The sequence below is a fragment of the Rattus norvegicus genome, chromosome 15, assembly GCF_021556685.1.
Source record: "Rattus norvegicus strain SHRSP/BbbUtx chromosome 15, alternate assembly SHRSP_T2T, whole genome shotgun sequence".
NCBI classification, from domain to species: Eukaryota; Metazoa; Chordata; class Mammalia; order Rodentia; family Muridae; genus Rattus; species Rattus norvegicus.
In genome coordinates this window covers 40,201,891-40,216,785 of record NC_141548.1, presented here as the reverse complement: position 1 = coordinate 40,216,785, position 14,895 = coordinate 40,201,891, and the positions used below count along the sequence as shown (strand labels likewise).

Below are 14,895 nucleotides of genomic sequence, written 5' to 3'. Positions count from 1 at the left end.
AGGAGGCAGAAACCTGAAGTCTCAGCACTTTGAAGGCTGAGGTAAGGCCTGACCTGAGCACAAGGCTCACTTGGGCTACTTGGCTATTTGGTAAGACTTTGCCAAAGAAACAAAACAAAACAAAGTAAAACAAAAACAAACAACCAAACCAAACCAACTAACCAAATAACTCCACCCCCCCCCCCCTCCAAAAGAGCAAAGCAAGGAAACAAAGGGCTCATTGGTTCCTGTTCACATTTGGAAAAGATGTTGGCTTGTGGCCATGTGTTGATGGCTCACTGGTGAAACTGGTAACGAAACCTTACGTTTTGAAACAGTAAACCGCTCTTCTCAAGAGTCACTGCCGGGAAGCCCCTTTGCCTTCAGACTTTCTTTGTCTTATTACTGTTAGTGGAGAGAAGAGGGTGCCAGAGGCGCTCTCTAGAGCCTTTACAATACATCGCTTGTGTGGAGAGCACTAACTAGGGGATGGGCAGCAAAGGGACCAGGTTCCAGTGGGTCATGAGTTACCTCTGTCCCCTGTTAGCAGTGGAAAGCAACGTGTGGCTTTTAATGACCTTTGTTTGCACTTGGGTCAAAGAAACCTCCTGACTTCCAACATGCCTTGCCTAGACCTGTCCAAGCTTCAGGCGTCTAGAGAATTGCCAGCCTATTGGGCTGTGTCCCTGTCGGCAAGGTAGCCAATTATTGTTCTGATCTAACCACAACTTAAACTGGAATTTAATGGTGTGTTCAGGATATAGCACCAGTCAGAAAAAAGGATAAAGTACCAGAGAGAGAGAGAGAGAGAGAGAGAGAGAGAGAGAGAGAGAGAGAGAGAATATTCCTGTTGCTTTCTATGCTGAGGGAACAGTAAGTAGATTGTAGCATAGATTAATGTGACCCTGACTTAGTTGTCACCCAGCGAGTCCCGTTTGTTCCAGCCAGGCCCACCTTCTCCATGGAGAATCTGACTTCAACTGACAACTTTGTGTTGCCCTGCCTTTATTTTTTTTCTACTGTGTTAGGAAGGCTACACTCCCATCCACGTTGCCTGGCTCAAAGAGGGCACAGAGAGCCTCACTTCCCCCAGCTGTCGTTGACTGCTGCCAAGCACACTGCTGATTCCCGGAGCCCCATGCTGGGTGCTACATAGCAGAGAGATCGCAGCTCTGCCAATTAGTCCTTGACCATCTATCTCACCCTCAAGAGAAACCTGGGAAGATGGTGAACAGATGGGGGAGCGAGCACCCCTGTTAAATAAATTAACTCCACATTCTATGAAAGCCAAGTGGGTATTGCCAAGGGAGCACTGACAACATGAGATGTGAGCCATTGTTAGGATGGCACTCCCTGGATAGATGTGCTGTGCACTCCCACCCAGAGGAGTGGGCCTTGAGGCCACCTGCTTGTGCTAGCAACCCTAGTCTTCTTGAGCTGTTGAGACAGCATGCCTGCTTGCCCGAGTGGCTATGAGCTCAGAAACCAGAAAATAGAAACTTTCAAGAAGTGAAAATCAGAGGCTGGGGGTCCGGCTTACTAAGAAAGGGGCTTCCTGTGCAAGCATCAGGACTTGAGGTTCAGAATTCCAACAGCTGTAGAAAAGCCAGATGCATGTATGTATGGGGTGTAGCCCCGGGCTGAGGTTAGAGATGGGTAGATTCCAAGGGCTCAGCAGTAAGCCAGGTGAGTCCAGAGCAAGTTCTAGATTCAGTGAGATACCCTGTCTCAAAAAATAAGGTGGAGAAGGGACTGAGGAACATAGCCCATAGCCAACCTCTGACCTTCACATGTGCCCGAGTGGGTGCATGCACACACAAATGTGCCATGGATGTGAGAGCACCCACATACCAGGTATAAACTTGTATTGTTGGAAGTGTGGATATTGTGATATCTGTCAAAATAAATGGGTGTGGGGGGAGGGGAATGGGAATAGAGCTAGTGTGAGCACGCGCATCTGATCACACCCCTTACACAATCGCAGCATGGTTGGGCCTGGGTTAAGGCTCACAGAGCATTGTATGGCCAGTGCTGCAGCACAGTTTCTGTCCCTTACAAAGCTGTTACTCTCTGTGAGCAAAATGGACAACCACAGGGACAGATGGTGGTGAGAGAGGTGACAAAGCCCACTACAGTCTTCACATCCAAGCTGCTGGCTCATCTCTCCCTACAGTCACTCCTGGTACAGGAGCCATCTTCACAGGAAAACCCTCCCTGGTGGGCTTGGCTGCCTGGTGTGTCCAGGACCCCTTTTATTTTGTATTTTTCAGAAGGATGCATTATTACATAAGTCAATAGGGCAAAGTTATCCATTGTAATACTTCTAGATCTTCTGAGTATTTCAACAGGATAGACTTACCCCTGGATCCCTGAAGACCTTTCTATTTTACTTTTACACTGGAATATCATATGTGACCAAGGATATCATGGATGTGAAAGGTCATCAAGATATTCTCATGGTTCAGTATCTGCTATAACATCTCCAGGGAGTTGGTGTATAGATTTTTTTCCATGGCATGCCAGATGCAAGACCCGAACAGGGGGATAGGCAGAGTTTGGGGCAACTCACCAACAGGTTTCCTTGTTGTCTTAGACAGTGTTCGATTGCTGTAAAGAGACACAATGATCACAGTAACTCATGAAAGAAAGCATTTAATTGGGGCTGTCTTACGGTTTCACGGATTACTCCATTATCATCATACTGAGAAGCATGGCGGCGTGCAGGCTGACACGGTGCTGGAGAAGGAGCTGAGAATTCTACATCCAGATCTGCAGGCAGGAGGAAGGGATGAGCACACACACACACACACACACACACACACACACACACACACACACAGAAGAGGGGGGAAGCCTGGAGTGGGCTCTTGAAACCTCAAAGCCCACCCCCATTGACACACTTCCTCCAACAAGGCCACACCTCCTAATCCTTCTAATCCTTTCAAAGAGTTCCACTCCCTGGTGACTAAGCGTTCAGATACATGAACTTATGCAGGTCACAGTCATTTAAACCACCATACTTATGTAGCTATGATCACAATGTGAATCCAACGATGTGCAACAATGAAAGTGACCACGGCGAATCTGTAATTCTGGGCTTCTCTCTCTGCAAAGCATTAGCTCAGCTGGGTCACCTAGTCTAATGAACCAAATTCTTCAGCTCCTCCAGTGCAGCTTGGTCTCCTGAGAGCGTGATTGCCTGTAACAAGAGTGTTATTGAAGCTTCATAAAATTTCCTTATTGTATCTAATCCTGCAAACTATGAGAGCAAAAGCAATGTAAATTAGGATTATACAATTTTATTTGCTTCTAGAAGTGGCCCAGATAGCTTCAAAACCTCTAATGGTGTAGGAACAATGTGCTGTAACTCAGCCCCATGAAACTCCCTGGAGAAGGCCATCAGCAGCATTGGGATCCGAGTTCCTAAAGCAATCTGCTTACTATCTGCTGGGAATTTAATGACAGCAAAGGTGAGAGTTACTTCCCAGGCTCTCCTGGGGTAGTTGTGGTGTAGACAGGAGCAGAGGCTCCCAGCTTGGCTGTAATGTGCCCCGGGACAGCTGAAATTCATTATAAAACTGAGAGAAACCTCAGAGCAAAATTAATCCCAGCTTCTACCTACATGTTGACACAATTTAAGCCAACCCTACATTCCTGATTAAAAAAAAGGATTGAGGAATCACACCAAGGGCCTCTAAGGCTATTAAGGTGCAGTGTCTAGAACACCCCCTATTTGCTAGTAGCATTCGCTAGACACACATTTGATAAGGGACTATAAAACAATGAAGTACGTGGGTCATGGTTCTCCAAGAAACTTACTGAGACACAAGTAGAAATAAAGATCCCGAGGAGACTTCTCAAGGAACTAATGCTATGATGAAACCAACAGAAATGCTCAGCTTTTTTATATACACATGTATATAAAACATTTCCAAATGAGGTGGAGTAGAGAGGGAGACACACTGGCCATACTTTCACTACAAAACATTAAATTAACTTCTCTCCAATGATTTTCCTTCCAGTTTAGATCCTTTCCTCAATAACTTCTATTAAAAGTCTTACATGGACTAGGGAGATAGCCAACAAGTAAGTGCTTGCCGCCTGAGTCTGATGTCCTGGGTTTGGATCATCAGAACCCGTGTAGAAGCTGGACACAGCAGGTAAATGTAGGAAACCCAGACAGGAGGCTCTCTAGAAGGCTGGAAGCAGCCGGTTGGCTCACACAGTAATGTACGTGTCTCAGACACAGTGGAAAGGTGAGGATGAGCACTGAAGGCAGTTCTCTGGCCTCCACCCAACACATGGCCTCTGCACATGCATAAGCGTGCACATATCACACACACACACACACACACACACACACACACACACACACACACACACTCCAGACGCTAGTTGAGTGTGAATTTGGAACAGCTAAGAAAGGATTTCTAGGGATGTCTTGTGTGTCACCAGTGTCCAGTGATATGTGGAAGAGTGAGAGAGGGGAGTCCACTACAGAAGCAGAGGGTGAGAGATAGAGTTGGTAGGGAGAGCCTGTGGTAGAGACAATCACGCTAACAGGCCAGTCATAAGTGGGCCAGCAACACACTTCAGGTCCATGGGACCATTCGGAAGGCTCCCATGATAATAAGTCTTTGGAAGAATGAGAACAATAGGGGTGTCTGAGCTGAGGTCCTGACAGGAATGATTTGCTCCCAAGGAGAGAGCTGACTGCAGGAGCACTCTACTGGTGTCTGGTCCCTGGGCCAAAATATGCCCTGACCTCCAACCACAGTGCTTGGGGCTGTACAAGGCAGAGAGGTTAGATTCTAACTCCTCCCTGTGTGCGGAATAATGAGTCACCATAACAGCCCGGCTCAATCAGATAATTTCAGGAGGCACGCCTTACTTCTAGATTTACACACTGACTTGAAAATCTGATTCTCCTGCCTCCATCCCCTCTGCACTGCTCGCCAACGCTGGGATTGCTGCAAGAGATCAAACCCAGGGCCTCCTGTATGTGAGGCAGGCAGTCTTCTGACTGAGCTACATGCCCAGCCCTTCATACTGGCTCTGTAGCATTGGATTGGAGAGGTAGACTCATTTCTCGGCCACCAAGGTGCCTAGGGCCTCTTAGGGTCGATGGTCATTTCTAAGTTGGGAATGAAGTGAGACTGGTGGGGAACGAGGCTCAACTTGGCTGACAGTCAGAACTTAGGGCCATTCCCTTTAGAGGTTGGGGAGAGGTACTGTGTGAACAAGCGGCAGCCAGCCTGCCCTGCTGTATGCCCAGGGCGAGAGTCACTTGGACCTCAGACACTTCCAGCCCAAACCTCTCATGGCTTCCTTAAGAGCCTCGCTGGGCGTTCTCCGTTGAACTGCTCTTTGGCCTTCATTCCCAACTATCTCTCACACCAATACGCATACTGGACAAACCTTTTCAAAATAAAGCCATGTTTGTAACTCCACGAAGCTATAAAATGTACACATTTGGGCCTTGTTATTGCATTAGAAGCTGCCAAGTTGGTAAGAAAGAGAGAAGGGCCCGTTGTGGGGTAAGCATTTTAAAAGGCTGAAATTTGGTTTGCCTGGGCCTCTAGTGTGGATGCCCGTGTTTCCATCAACCATGCAGGCACCCCAACATGTGGGAAGCAAAGTCAGGCTGGAGGAACGACCTTGATGTCACCGGAAGTCTTCTCTTCTGGACTCTGAGGTGCTATCCCGGAAAGATATGCATGCTTCTGCCAACTGGGTTGAGGCAGAGGGCGAGGGGCTGGCTACACGCCTCAGATCCACACTCTGGGTTAGCTTGAGCACAGAGCATTGCTGAGAGCTTCCAGGAGAGATGATCATGGCCGATCTAAGGTCCATCATCACTGCTCCTTTAACAGCCGCCTCTGGCAGATGGTGGTTTCCCCGGGGATGCAGAGTACTCTTGAAAGTGCAGAAAACTGCAGCAGGCATCTGAAGTTGCACAGGAAGCAGCCAGCCCTTGGGGGTGGAGCTGGGGGGTGGGTGTGCCGCAGCGCTTGTCACTTGCCTCTTTTTCGTCTTTGTGTTGCCATCTAGAGAGGAGAGGAAATGGGTCACCTGAGAGCCCAAGCGCCAGTTACAGAACAGAAAGGCTTGGATCTCAAGAAGTTAAGGATGGTGTGCGCACCCCGAGATCTCCCCCTACCCCCAGCTGACTAAAAAGAAGTTATTCCTTCAAGTTCCACTACAAAATAATGTTTAAAATACAATATAATGTTCACATCACTTGTGGGATGGATACCATCGCTGTGAAAAAAATAAGGCAAAAGCACAAGAAATGCATGAAAACTTGATTTCAAGGTGGGTGATTCCTAAGTGATTTCAGTTTTGTTTTTCTTCCTCCTTTTCTCCTTAAACCAAATGGTTTTCAAGCATGAGCCTCACATGAATACATCCGGCCGACTGTCTAGCAAAATAGACAGGCATAACTTGCAGGGAGACGTCCCTAATATCCCTGAAGAAAGGAACTGCACATGTGCAGCCTCTGTCAACTGGCTTCTTCTCGAGTGTAAGCCACCAGCGATTTATCCCGAAGCTGTCAGTCACGTACGGCTGACCTTGTTGAGAAACTCCACAATGTAGTTATGACATAAAGGTAGCAAGGCCTTCCTTTACTTCTCTGCTACCTAGAACTCTTGTCCAGTCCCCACGCGTCCCCATTCGGCTTTCTCCATAGTCCGCCACCTAACAGACTATCTGGCTGCCTACCATGAAATGGAAACTTCTCCAGGACATGTGGGGCTTTTTTGTTTTTTGTTGTTGTGTGTTTTTTGTTTTTTGTCTTTCACACTGTCAGCTTCCTAACACCTAGAACTACGTTTGACATACAGTGAGTGTGCAGATCACTGTTCTTGAGGAGTAAGAAAATATAAGCTTATTCCTTGGTTTCTTTTGTGAAAATTATCAACAGTATTTAAATTTTATATGCAATTTCATTGTAACTAGTAGTTTCAAAAACCACTTTAGGATAAATGGCTTTTGCGTAGCTATTTCTTCTGAGCTGAAACATTCTTCTCTGGAGGAGTTTATTAAGACTCAGGAAGCAAACAAAATTCACAAATCTCAGGAAGTTCCCAAAACTTAGAAGTTTCACAAGGCTGCAGGCAAAGTTATAGAAGTTGTAACAACTGCTGGGGTGAAGGGCCTGCCTTTGTTCAGGGAGCTCCAGAATCCAGGGGCTTCTGACTCATTCATGGCCCTATGGATGTCATTCAGGCTCCAAAGGGTCCTCCACTCACAGCTCTGTAAGTAACCTCCTCAAACACCTTGGCTCACGCCCTGGCTCACAAGGCTGGACATGAGTGGAATCATAGCCTTAGTTTGCTGTTGGTGTTCTGTTGGGGATGAACAGGTGTTTGTTCGTGTCTCCTCAGGAAGGGCTATCTGACAATTGCTGTACTGGTTTCTTTTATTATTTTTTTTCTGTCAGTTTGACACAAGCTAAGCTTATTTGGGAAGAAGAAACTTCAATTGAGAAAATGGTGAGCAGGCAAGCCTGAGGTGAATTTTGTTGATTAATGATTGATGTGGAAAAGCCCAGCCCACTGAAGGTGGGGTACAGCCCCTGAGAAGGCAATCCTGGGTGTGTAAAAAGGCAGGCTAAGCTTGCACCATGGAGTGCAAGCCAGTAAGTGCTTGTGGCTTCTGCTTCAGCTCTTACCCTGAGTTGCTTTCCTGTCTACCTCCTGTTGTAAGATGAAATAAACCTCATGCTCTTGGTCATGGTATTCATCATAGCCATAGAAACAAACTAGTACAATGGCTATCATCTATATAGAAAACAAGGCAGGAACCTTGAGGAAGCCAAAAGGAAGAGGCCCGAGCTTGCTTCAAGAAGGATGCTGTCTTAGCTCTGTTACAGATCGTCTACATGACCTCACTTTGGGCGCCTGCAAAACAGGGGCAGTTCTGACTCTCTCTGGGTGGTTGTAAGATTAACTAAAACAATGATATATGGCTGCTATGGAAACTATAAAGTCCTATTAACCATATCTAGGAAAACTTTGGTCCAGTGTGACAGCCCCAAAGAGTACATGAACCTGAGCAGTGTATAAATCTCAGTACATAAGAAGGCATGAAAACGGAATCCTTCTAACTAGTCAGACAAACCGGGTCTTCCTGTGCTTAACATCTCACTACTGCATGCACCGTGCAAGACAAAGAACTGAGCAGCGCACAGCTCCTGCTGGTCTCCAAAGGGCCAGAGAAGAGAGTGTCTTTGAGGCAAGACAGCAAGACAGGAAATTTAAAGCAACCACAGAAAGGAAAGGACAAATCACTCTCTGGATCCTGATTGAGCCTCTTGTTGGCTGCAAGTCAAGAATTCTCCCACAACTAGCCCCAACCCAGCAAAAACTCCCATTACCTGCACAGAGGCAATACTCCTTTTTCTGAGGGGTTTCTCAAACAAGAAAGTTAAAGCAGCCAATGAGCCATGGTTAGCCTTCCTGCTCTGATGGCATCTGAAAGGCGTTAAGTTCTATAAAGGGTTAAACGTTTTGAAAGAGATTTACGAATAAAATTATGAACCATATTTACATACAAAAGAAGTACCTGGACCTCTCTGAGACCCACATATAGTAAGGATTCCTTTGCCATACCAAACTTGGGCTGGACCAAAGTTTTGCTAGGTGTGCGTAATAGGACTTAGTACCTAGTTACTGTGACACCTTGTTCTGCAACTCTGGTTGTTGCAGAGATTAAATGAGTTATTACATGTCTAACACCTAGACCATTACCCAATGCAAAACCTATCCAGTATCCGCAAGACTGACGTTAGTAGTTCTATGGATGACCACACAAGGGAAACAACAGTAGCATAGTCCAGGGTATCTCAAAGAGCAAGGAGCATTCTCAGAGTAACCAACCATTATTCTCAAACTAGGCCGGGGTGGGGGTGGGGGACAAACCATGAAGGGATCCTGAAAATTAGAAAATGCCAAGATAGGGAGTCTCACGAATATAGGATCATGAAATAGATTCCAGAACAGAAAATACTAGAAAGTCAAAACTGTCATAAAGCCACAGATTAACGGAATGATGTCATACACATCCTGGCTTTGATCACTGCAGTATGGCTATGCAAAGGATTGTGATTGTGAAACATGGGGCTTCTTTCCTATCAGTCAAAAGGAAAAGAGGCTGGGATGTAGCTCACTGATAGACACTTGCCTAGCAGGCTCACGGGTCCAGGTTCAAATCCTACCATAGCAAAAAAGTTAGTTAATGAGGACACTTCATGTATTGCAACTGTAACATAAAAAACAGCAGGGACAGGAAGACAAAAGAACCAAAGGATGCCTAGAGGTGACAACCAGAGTGCTTGAAAAGTAGCACTAATTGAGGTAAATAGAGGATGAAATACTCCAAACTGGAGTACGGCAGGAAACACAGAGGAGCTGTCTAAATAGAAAAGGAATAAAAAGAAAGCAGACACTTGGTGTCAACATGATGGTCAAGCAGCCAAGTACCATGGAGTCCCCAAATCTGAGCGTCTGGTGAGCAGAAAAGGAAAACAGCAGAGAGATATTTGAAAAATGACTAGAAAAAAAGATTTCTAAATCTGCCGATTACAAACCCAAAATTCAAGGTGCTTAAGCAAACAAATTCCAAGAAGCCACCTGCACAGTTAGCTGCAACTACTCTGGAACAAACATAACAGGAAAGCAAGCCACTGCAGGTGTCCTCTCAGCGACAGTGACAAGCCACGTGACAGTGGTGCTGGTGGATAGAAGGAATTGGTACTGTACCCGGGCTAAGCAGGAAAGGGAACATGATGCAAATGGCCATTATGAGATGTGCAGAGGAGCACATCACAACCTATGACAAGCAGCAGGTGACACAAATTATGGGCAAGTTGTGTCAAAATCTTGACAATTTTAAAAGATATCACTAATTAAACAGAATTAAACTCAAAGGCCCCAAACTGGAAGGGAGGAAGGAGGGGAGAGAGCAGAAGTGCCTGGGTGAAGGGAAGACAAGGAATGGAGGGAATAGGAGAAGAGAGGGCAAGGGGTGGATGTAATCAAAACATTATGTGCAGGGATAGAAACCTAGAACTGTTTATAATTAACATATTCTAATAAAAAAGGAGAAAAGGGTCACATTACTAGAACTGGCACAGAAAGGGAGGGGGAACTGCTCTAGTGCTATGCAAATTAAAAAGTAATTAAAGACTTTTCATAAATTCCTGCCCCAGCAGTCACTGGTGAATTTGAATACATAAGGAAGAAACAAAATATTTTCCCAAATTCCTTCTGAAAGCAAGTTATTAAAAAGTGTTTTTTTGGGGCTCCTCCAGATGCTTGGAAATGTAAGCAAAATAAAACTTTTCCTCCCTAGGCTGCTCCCTGAGTCATGGTGTCTTTATTTTAGCAATAGAAGGCAAACTAAGAGAGTCCACTTTATACCGTTACCAAAGGCAGGTAAGAGCCTTGTATGTAAAGCTAGCTGGTGCCCCTCGTGAACAGGGATCTAACAATCTGTAGCAACATTAGAAAGAAAGACCTAGTCCTGTGTGGAGGAAGAATAAACACAGTCCAGTCAGGCTTATCCTAGGAAGGCAAAGAGGCTCTGACCTTTTCAATCCTTATAACGCTGATACTGAGCCATTTCTGTTAAAAGAAATTTTAGGATCATCTCAAAAGATACACAATTTGATAAAATTTAACATTTGCTAAAAACTTAAAGCACTAGGAATAGAAGAAAGCCTTTTCAACCCAACAAGGGATCTACAAAGAAGAACACACATCTGCAGGAACTGACTTAGAAATACGGGAAAGTCTAGAAGTGTGGATACAGACACTGTACACAGAGAATCGTCCCTAGATACAGATACTAAAGAGCACTGTGCCGTAACACGGGGCTCACTGGCCGTCTAGACTGCAGTGCCTAGTTCCTTGGGGAAAGGCTGCTTCAGAGTTAGGCGGCCAAAGCACGAGACCCTGACTGCAGAAAGAAGCAATGGTGGCGGTGGCGGACTCCAGAGGCGGAAGAGTGGGGCTGTGAGGTGCCTACAGTGCAAGCATGAGGACCTGAGTTCAGATTTCCAGATCCACGGAAAGCCGGCGTGGATGCGCACATCTGTAATCCTAGCACTGGAGGTGAGAAAGGGCATCAGGTAGACCCTAGAGCTCACTGTTTAGCCAGCCCTGCTGTACCAATGAGCTCCAAGTTTAGTGGGAATCCTTGATTGAGAAAGTAAGACAGAGATGGATGGAGGAGGACGCTTGATACCAACTTTGGACCTCCACACACGTACAAACATGTGCAGGCAATACACATACCCACAAACACAGCACTCGCTCTTGCTCTCTCTGTCTCTGTCTCTCTCTTTCCGCTCCCTTCCTTCTTCCCTCTCTCCCCAAGAGCAAGCTTGAAGAGAACAGAGTTGATTGTATAAATCATTGCAGAGATAGGAAAATATAATTCACGGATGAAAATGGAGAGGATGAGTAAAAAGATGTGAATTAAAACAGAACAAACAGTGGAACCTCAACCCAGCATGTGCAACATTATAACGGAATAGATGCTTACAAAGTCCAGAGTATTTCCCCGCTAGTTACTTATTAATTAAAATGAAGGTTGATAATAGTTCACAGTGGAAAGATTCTGGCTACCACCCCAAGTGACTGAAGGAAAAGAACAATTCTAAGACGATGATTGGTTAATGTGAAAATGTTCAGTATTGTTATCAATCAAGGGACTGTTAGTTAATGCCATACTAAGGGCTGGGTGGAGGGGCAGTGGGGAGAGCACTTGAGTTCAGATCCTCAGAATCCCTGTGTGATGCACAGTAGCCAACTGTGGAACCTGTGCTCTGCTGACAAGGCAGGAAGCAGAGCCAGGAGGCTCCAGGCCAGCAAGCCCGGTGTCCTCAGCAGGGAGCAAGGAAGAACCTGTCTCAAATAGGGCAAAGTGTGGACCAGCATACACCCGAGGTTTCCTCTGATTGCCACGTGTGTTGTGGCACATCTGTGCTGAAACTCACACACACACACACACACACACACACACACACACACGCACGCACGCACGCACACACACACAAACCCTTTTGTGAAATGTGTTTCCACAGATATATATGTAAATATATATACATATATATATGTATACACACACACATATACAATTTTTAATCAGTAAGCCTATATTTCAAAAACTACTTTTTAAGTAATAAAAGATGTGGACCTATTTACATCTACTATGACATTTCAAAAAACTGAAGATTTAGAAAATAAAGGTTTAAAAACATTTTGTAATTAAAGTATATCTTCATAATTTCCCCCTTCTCTTCAGCACTCCCATGAACCCCTCCTTGCTCTCTACAATTCATGACCTCTTTCTCTTTACTATACACACACATTCCTAAACACTGAAATCAACCTCCTTAACACACAAGTATCGTCTTCCTTGCATGCGTGTTTCAGGGCTGACCAATTGATACTGAATAACTAGTTGTGCTTTTCCTCGGAAAAGGCTTTCTGCAGCTCTCAGCTTCCCTAGGGTCTGTCTAAGGCTGAGGGCCTGCTTCCCTCCTCCATGCTAGCATGCCTATGGATGTTGCCCCAGTCAGGCCCTGTTTATGCAACTGTCTTAGGGTTTTCCTGCTGTGAACAGACACCTTGACCGAGGCAACTCTTATAAAGGACAACATTTAACTGGGGCTGGCTTACAGGTTCAGAGGTTCAGTCCATTTTCATCAAGGCAGGAGCATGGCACGGTCCAGACAGGCATGGTGCAAGAGGAGCTAAGAGTTCTGTCTTCATCTGAAGGCTGCTAGTGGAAGAGGGTGCTAGGGTGAGGGTCTTAGAGCTCACACACACACAGTGACACACCTACTCCAACAGGGCCACACCTTCTAATAGTGCCACTCCCTGGGCCAAGCATATACAAGCCATCACAGCAGCCATGCTGGTGAGACTTCATGGTGAAGCTCCCCTGTCATTTCTATAAGACACAGTCCCACAGCAGAGTCCCGCTCTTCTAGCTCGTACAGCCTTTCTGTCCTTTCTTCCTCATGACCTCTGAGCCTTAAGTGCAGGAGTTGTACAGGAAAAAAGTCATTCAATAATTAAATACCTAAATACTTAAAAATTCTATTGTATTTTTAAAAAGCACTTGTGTATTTATTTTTGGCAGTACTGGAGACCGAACCTAGGATCTCAGGCATGGAAGGCAAGTGCCCCGCACCCTTCCTCACCTGAGCTGCAGCCCAGGCCTTCACAAGCCTGTCTATGAACACCCCGGACAATGGGGAAATGCTCACAAAATGACAGTCTATAAAAAGCAACCAAACTATGATTAGAGTTCTTGAAAATATTTTTATTCTAAGAAGATTATCTAGTTATGCGCGCATAGTGGAAGACTGCAATTTTGTTTTATTGATTTTTTTCTTTTTACAAAGAACAAGAATCCACACAAAGATATGGCTAATCATAAAATTTACCAAAATGAACTGTTTTGTTGTCCAGCTCATTTCAGCTGAGGCCACGCAGGACAGAGCAGGGAACAGCTGGGCACCGCTCACACCTCCCTGGGGAAGCTGTGATGACTTTCCATCATGGCAAACGTTCCAAAGGCCCTGGACAGAAGCTCGCACAATCACTTTCCCACAATGATTGCGTTAGTCAGACACAAAGTCATAGCCCAGCAAGTGTCCGCAGGATGTGAAAGCAACTCGGTTCTCAGCGGAGTGACTTAGGGTCGCGGACAGCGGCAAGAAGAGACAAGACAGAATAGGCAAGAGGCAAACTTCTTTTTCTGTTCCACTGGATTTTATTTTCAATGCTTCAAATCTTTCCAGTTTTTTTATTTTTTGCGCCAAAAAAAGCATCAATACTTTTCATTCCGCTCTTGTCAACTTTAGCCAAAGCCTTCTGAGCTGCAGTCATTTTGCTATTTTTCTGTTAATAAAAATAAAGAGAGATCTGCAATATTTGTAAATCGTTGTACATGCAAATCACACAAGCCTGAGTCTGCGTTCAGTGAACACATTCGTGGCAGAGCGCAAACAAACCTGCTACCCACTCGGACTTGATAGTGGGGTGCAAAGGAAAATGTACCCCATTCTGAGGAGATGGGTGCTCCAAGGATGGCTCCCTCTGGGGATCACTTTGAGGGTGCATTAAATGTAACAAGACAGACGAGGCAGTCATGGCGCATACCGTCTGTGTCAGTCACCCACTGATGAGTAATTCACAATGGTTTTGTGGATCACTCTGGATTAGCAGAATGCTGGGAGAAAGACCTATTTAGGCAAAACTTAAATTGGAATTTCTTCTGCTACCAAAGTCCAAGGAATAAAATTGAAAACAACAAACCACCAAAAAATAATGATATAAGAACTATGCATTGTTAAAATCTAAGTGGGCGTTAATGTGTCTTGGGATAGGCAAGCATGAAGAAAAAAATGGGAAAATCATAAAGAAATGCAAACTGTATACCTAAATTCAGAAAAAAAAAATTATAACTGTTAAAAAAAAATCAAGCAAAATGGCTAGAAATACGCTGGAAATGGTCTCGTACCCTGAATGAGCCATGAAAGGAGTTACTAGTCTTCATTTAATAAATTCTCACAGAGCAACAGAAAGCATTGCTTCCACAGCATAGAGACAGACAAGGGTCACAACTACATGCTAAGAGACAACGAACAACCCGGGAAGACAGACCTTTCTAGTAAGAATGTCTCACCTGGCAAGCAAAAATTTAAAAAACAAAAGTAGCACTCAGGGCAGACCAGGATGCAGGAAGGACACTCAGTGGCAGCATCCTGGAGTTACTTTCCCTGCATTTCTGGAAAGCAATTTAGCTGTCTATTTCAATCGCCTGAAACTCCGAACTCCGAGTCTTTTTCACTGTGGGTAAGAAAGTGGCCAGAGCAGACAAATGAACCCTGGTCAC

The 14,895-nt window shown here is 45.2% G+C and overlaps 2 protein-coding genes and 1 long non-coding RNA gene across 42 annotated transcripts in view; 2 read left to right on the top strand and 1 right to left on the bottom strand.

Moving 5' to 3' along the window:
• The window catches only part of Gucy1b2 (guanylate cyclase 1 soluble subunit beta 2), an 82,350-nt gene extending 72,015 nt beyond the window's left edge, over positions 1 to 10,335 (top strand). For 2 of the 5 annotated variants that reach the window (XR_015637875.1, XR_015637886.1), the window contains one exon: positions 6,031 to 7,720. Coding sequence is in view for 2 of the 5 variants with exons in the window: in XM_087584987.1 (XP_087441113.1) it covers positions 6,031 to 6,149 (119 nt within the window). In the remaining 3 variants the exon portion in view is untranslated. Of the gene's footprint in view, positions 1 to 6,030 lie in introns of all 5 variants that reach the window. The other 3 variants (XM_087584987.1, XM_087584994.1, XR_015637872.1) reach the window with 2 other exon arrangements.
• The window catches only part of Rnaseh2b (ribonuclease H2, subunit B), a 60,898-nt gene that overhangs the window by 4,707 nt on the left and 41,296 nt on the right, over positions 1 to 14,895 (bottom strand). For 17 of the 36 annotated variants that reach the window (XM_087586147.1, XM_087586141.1, XM_087586149.1 and 14 more), the window contains one exon: positions 13,297 to 13,898. In XM_087586147.1, the coding sequence (XP_087442273.1) occupies positions 13,785 to 13,898 (114 nt within the window). In that variant the 3' untranslated portion in view covers positions 13,297 to 13,784. Of the gene's footprint in view, positions 1 to 2,548; positions 2,587 to 2,615; positions 3,179 to 5,397; positions 6,027 to 13,296; positions 13,899 to 14,895 lie in introns of those variants that run through there. The other 19 variants (XR_015638085.1, XR_015638087.1, XR_015638090.1 and 16 more) reach the window with 6 other exon arrangements.
• On the top strand, positions 10,684 to 13,807 carry LOC148000992 (uncharacterized). The gene is made up of 2 exons (XR_015638325.1): positions 10,684 to 11,096; positions 13,135 to 13,807. It is a non-coding gene; the product is annotated as an uncharacterized LOC148000992 (long non-coding RNA).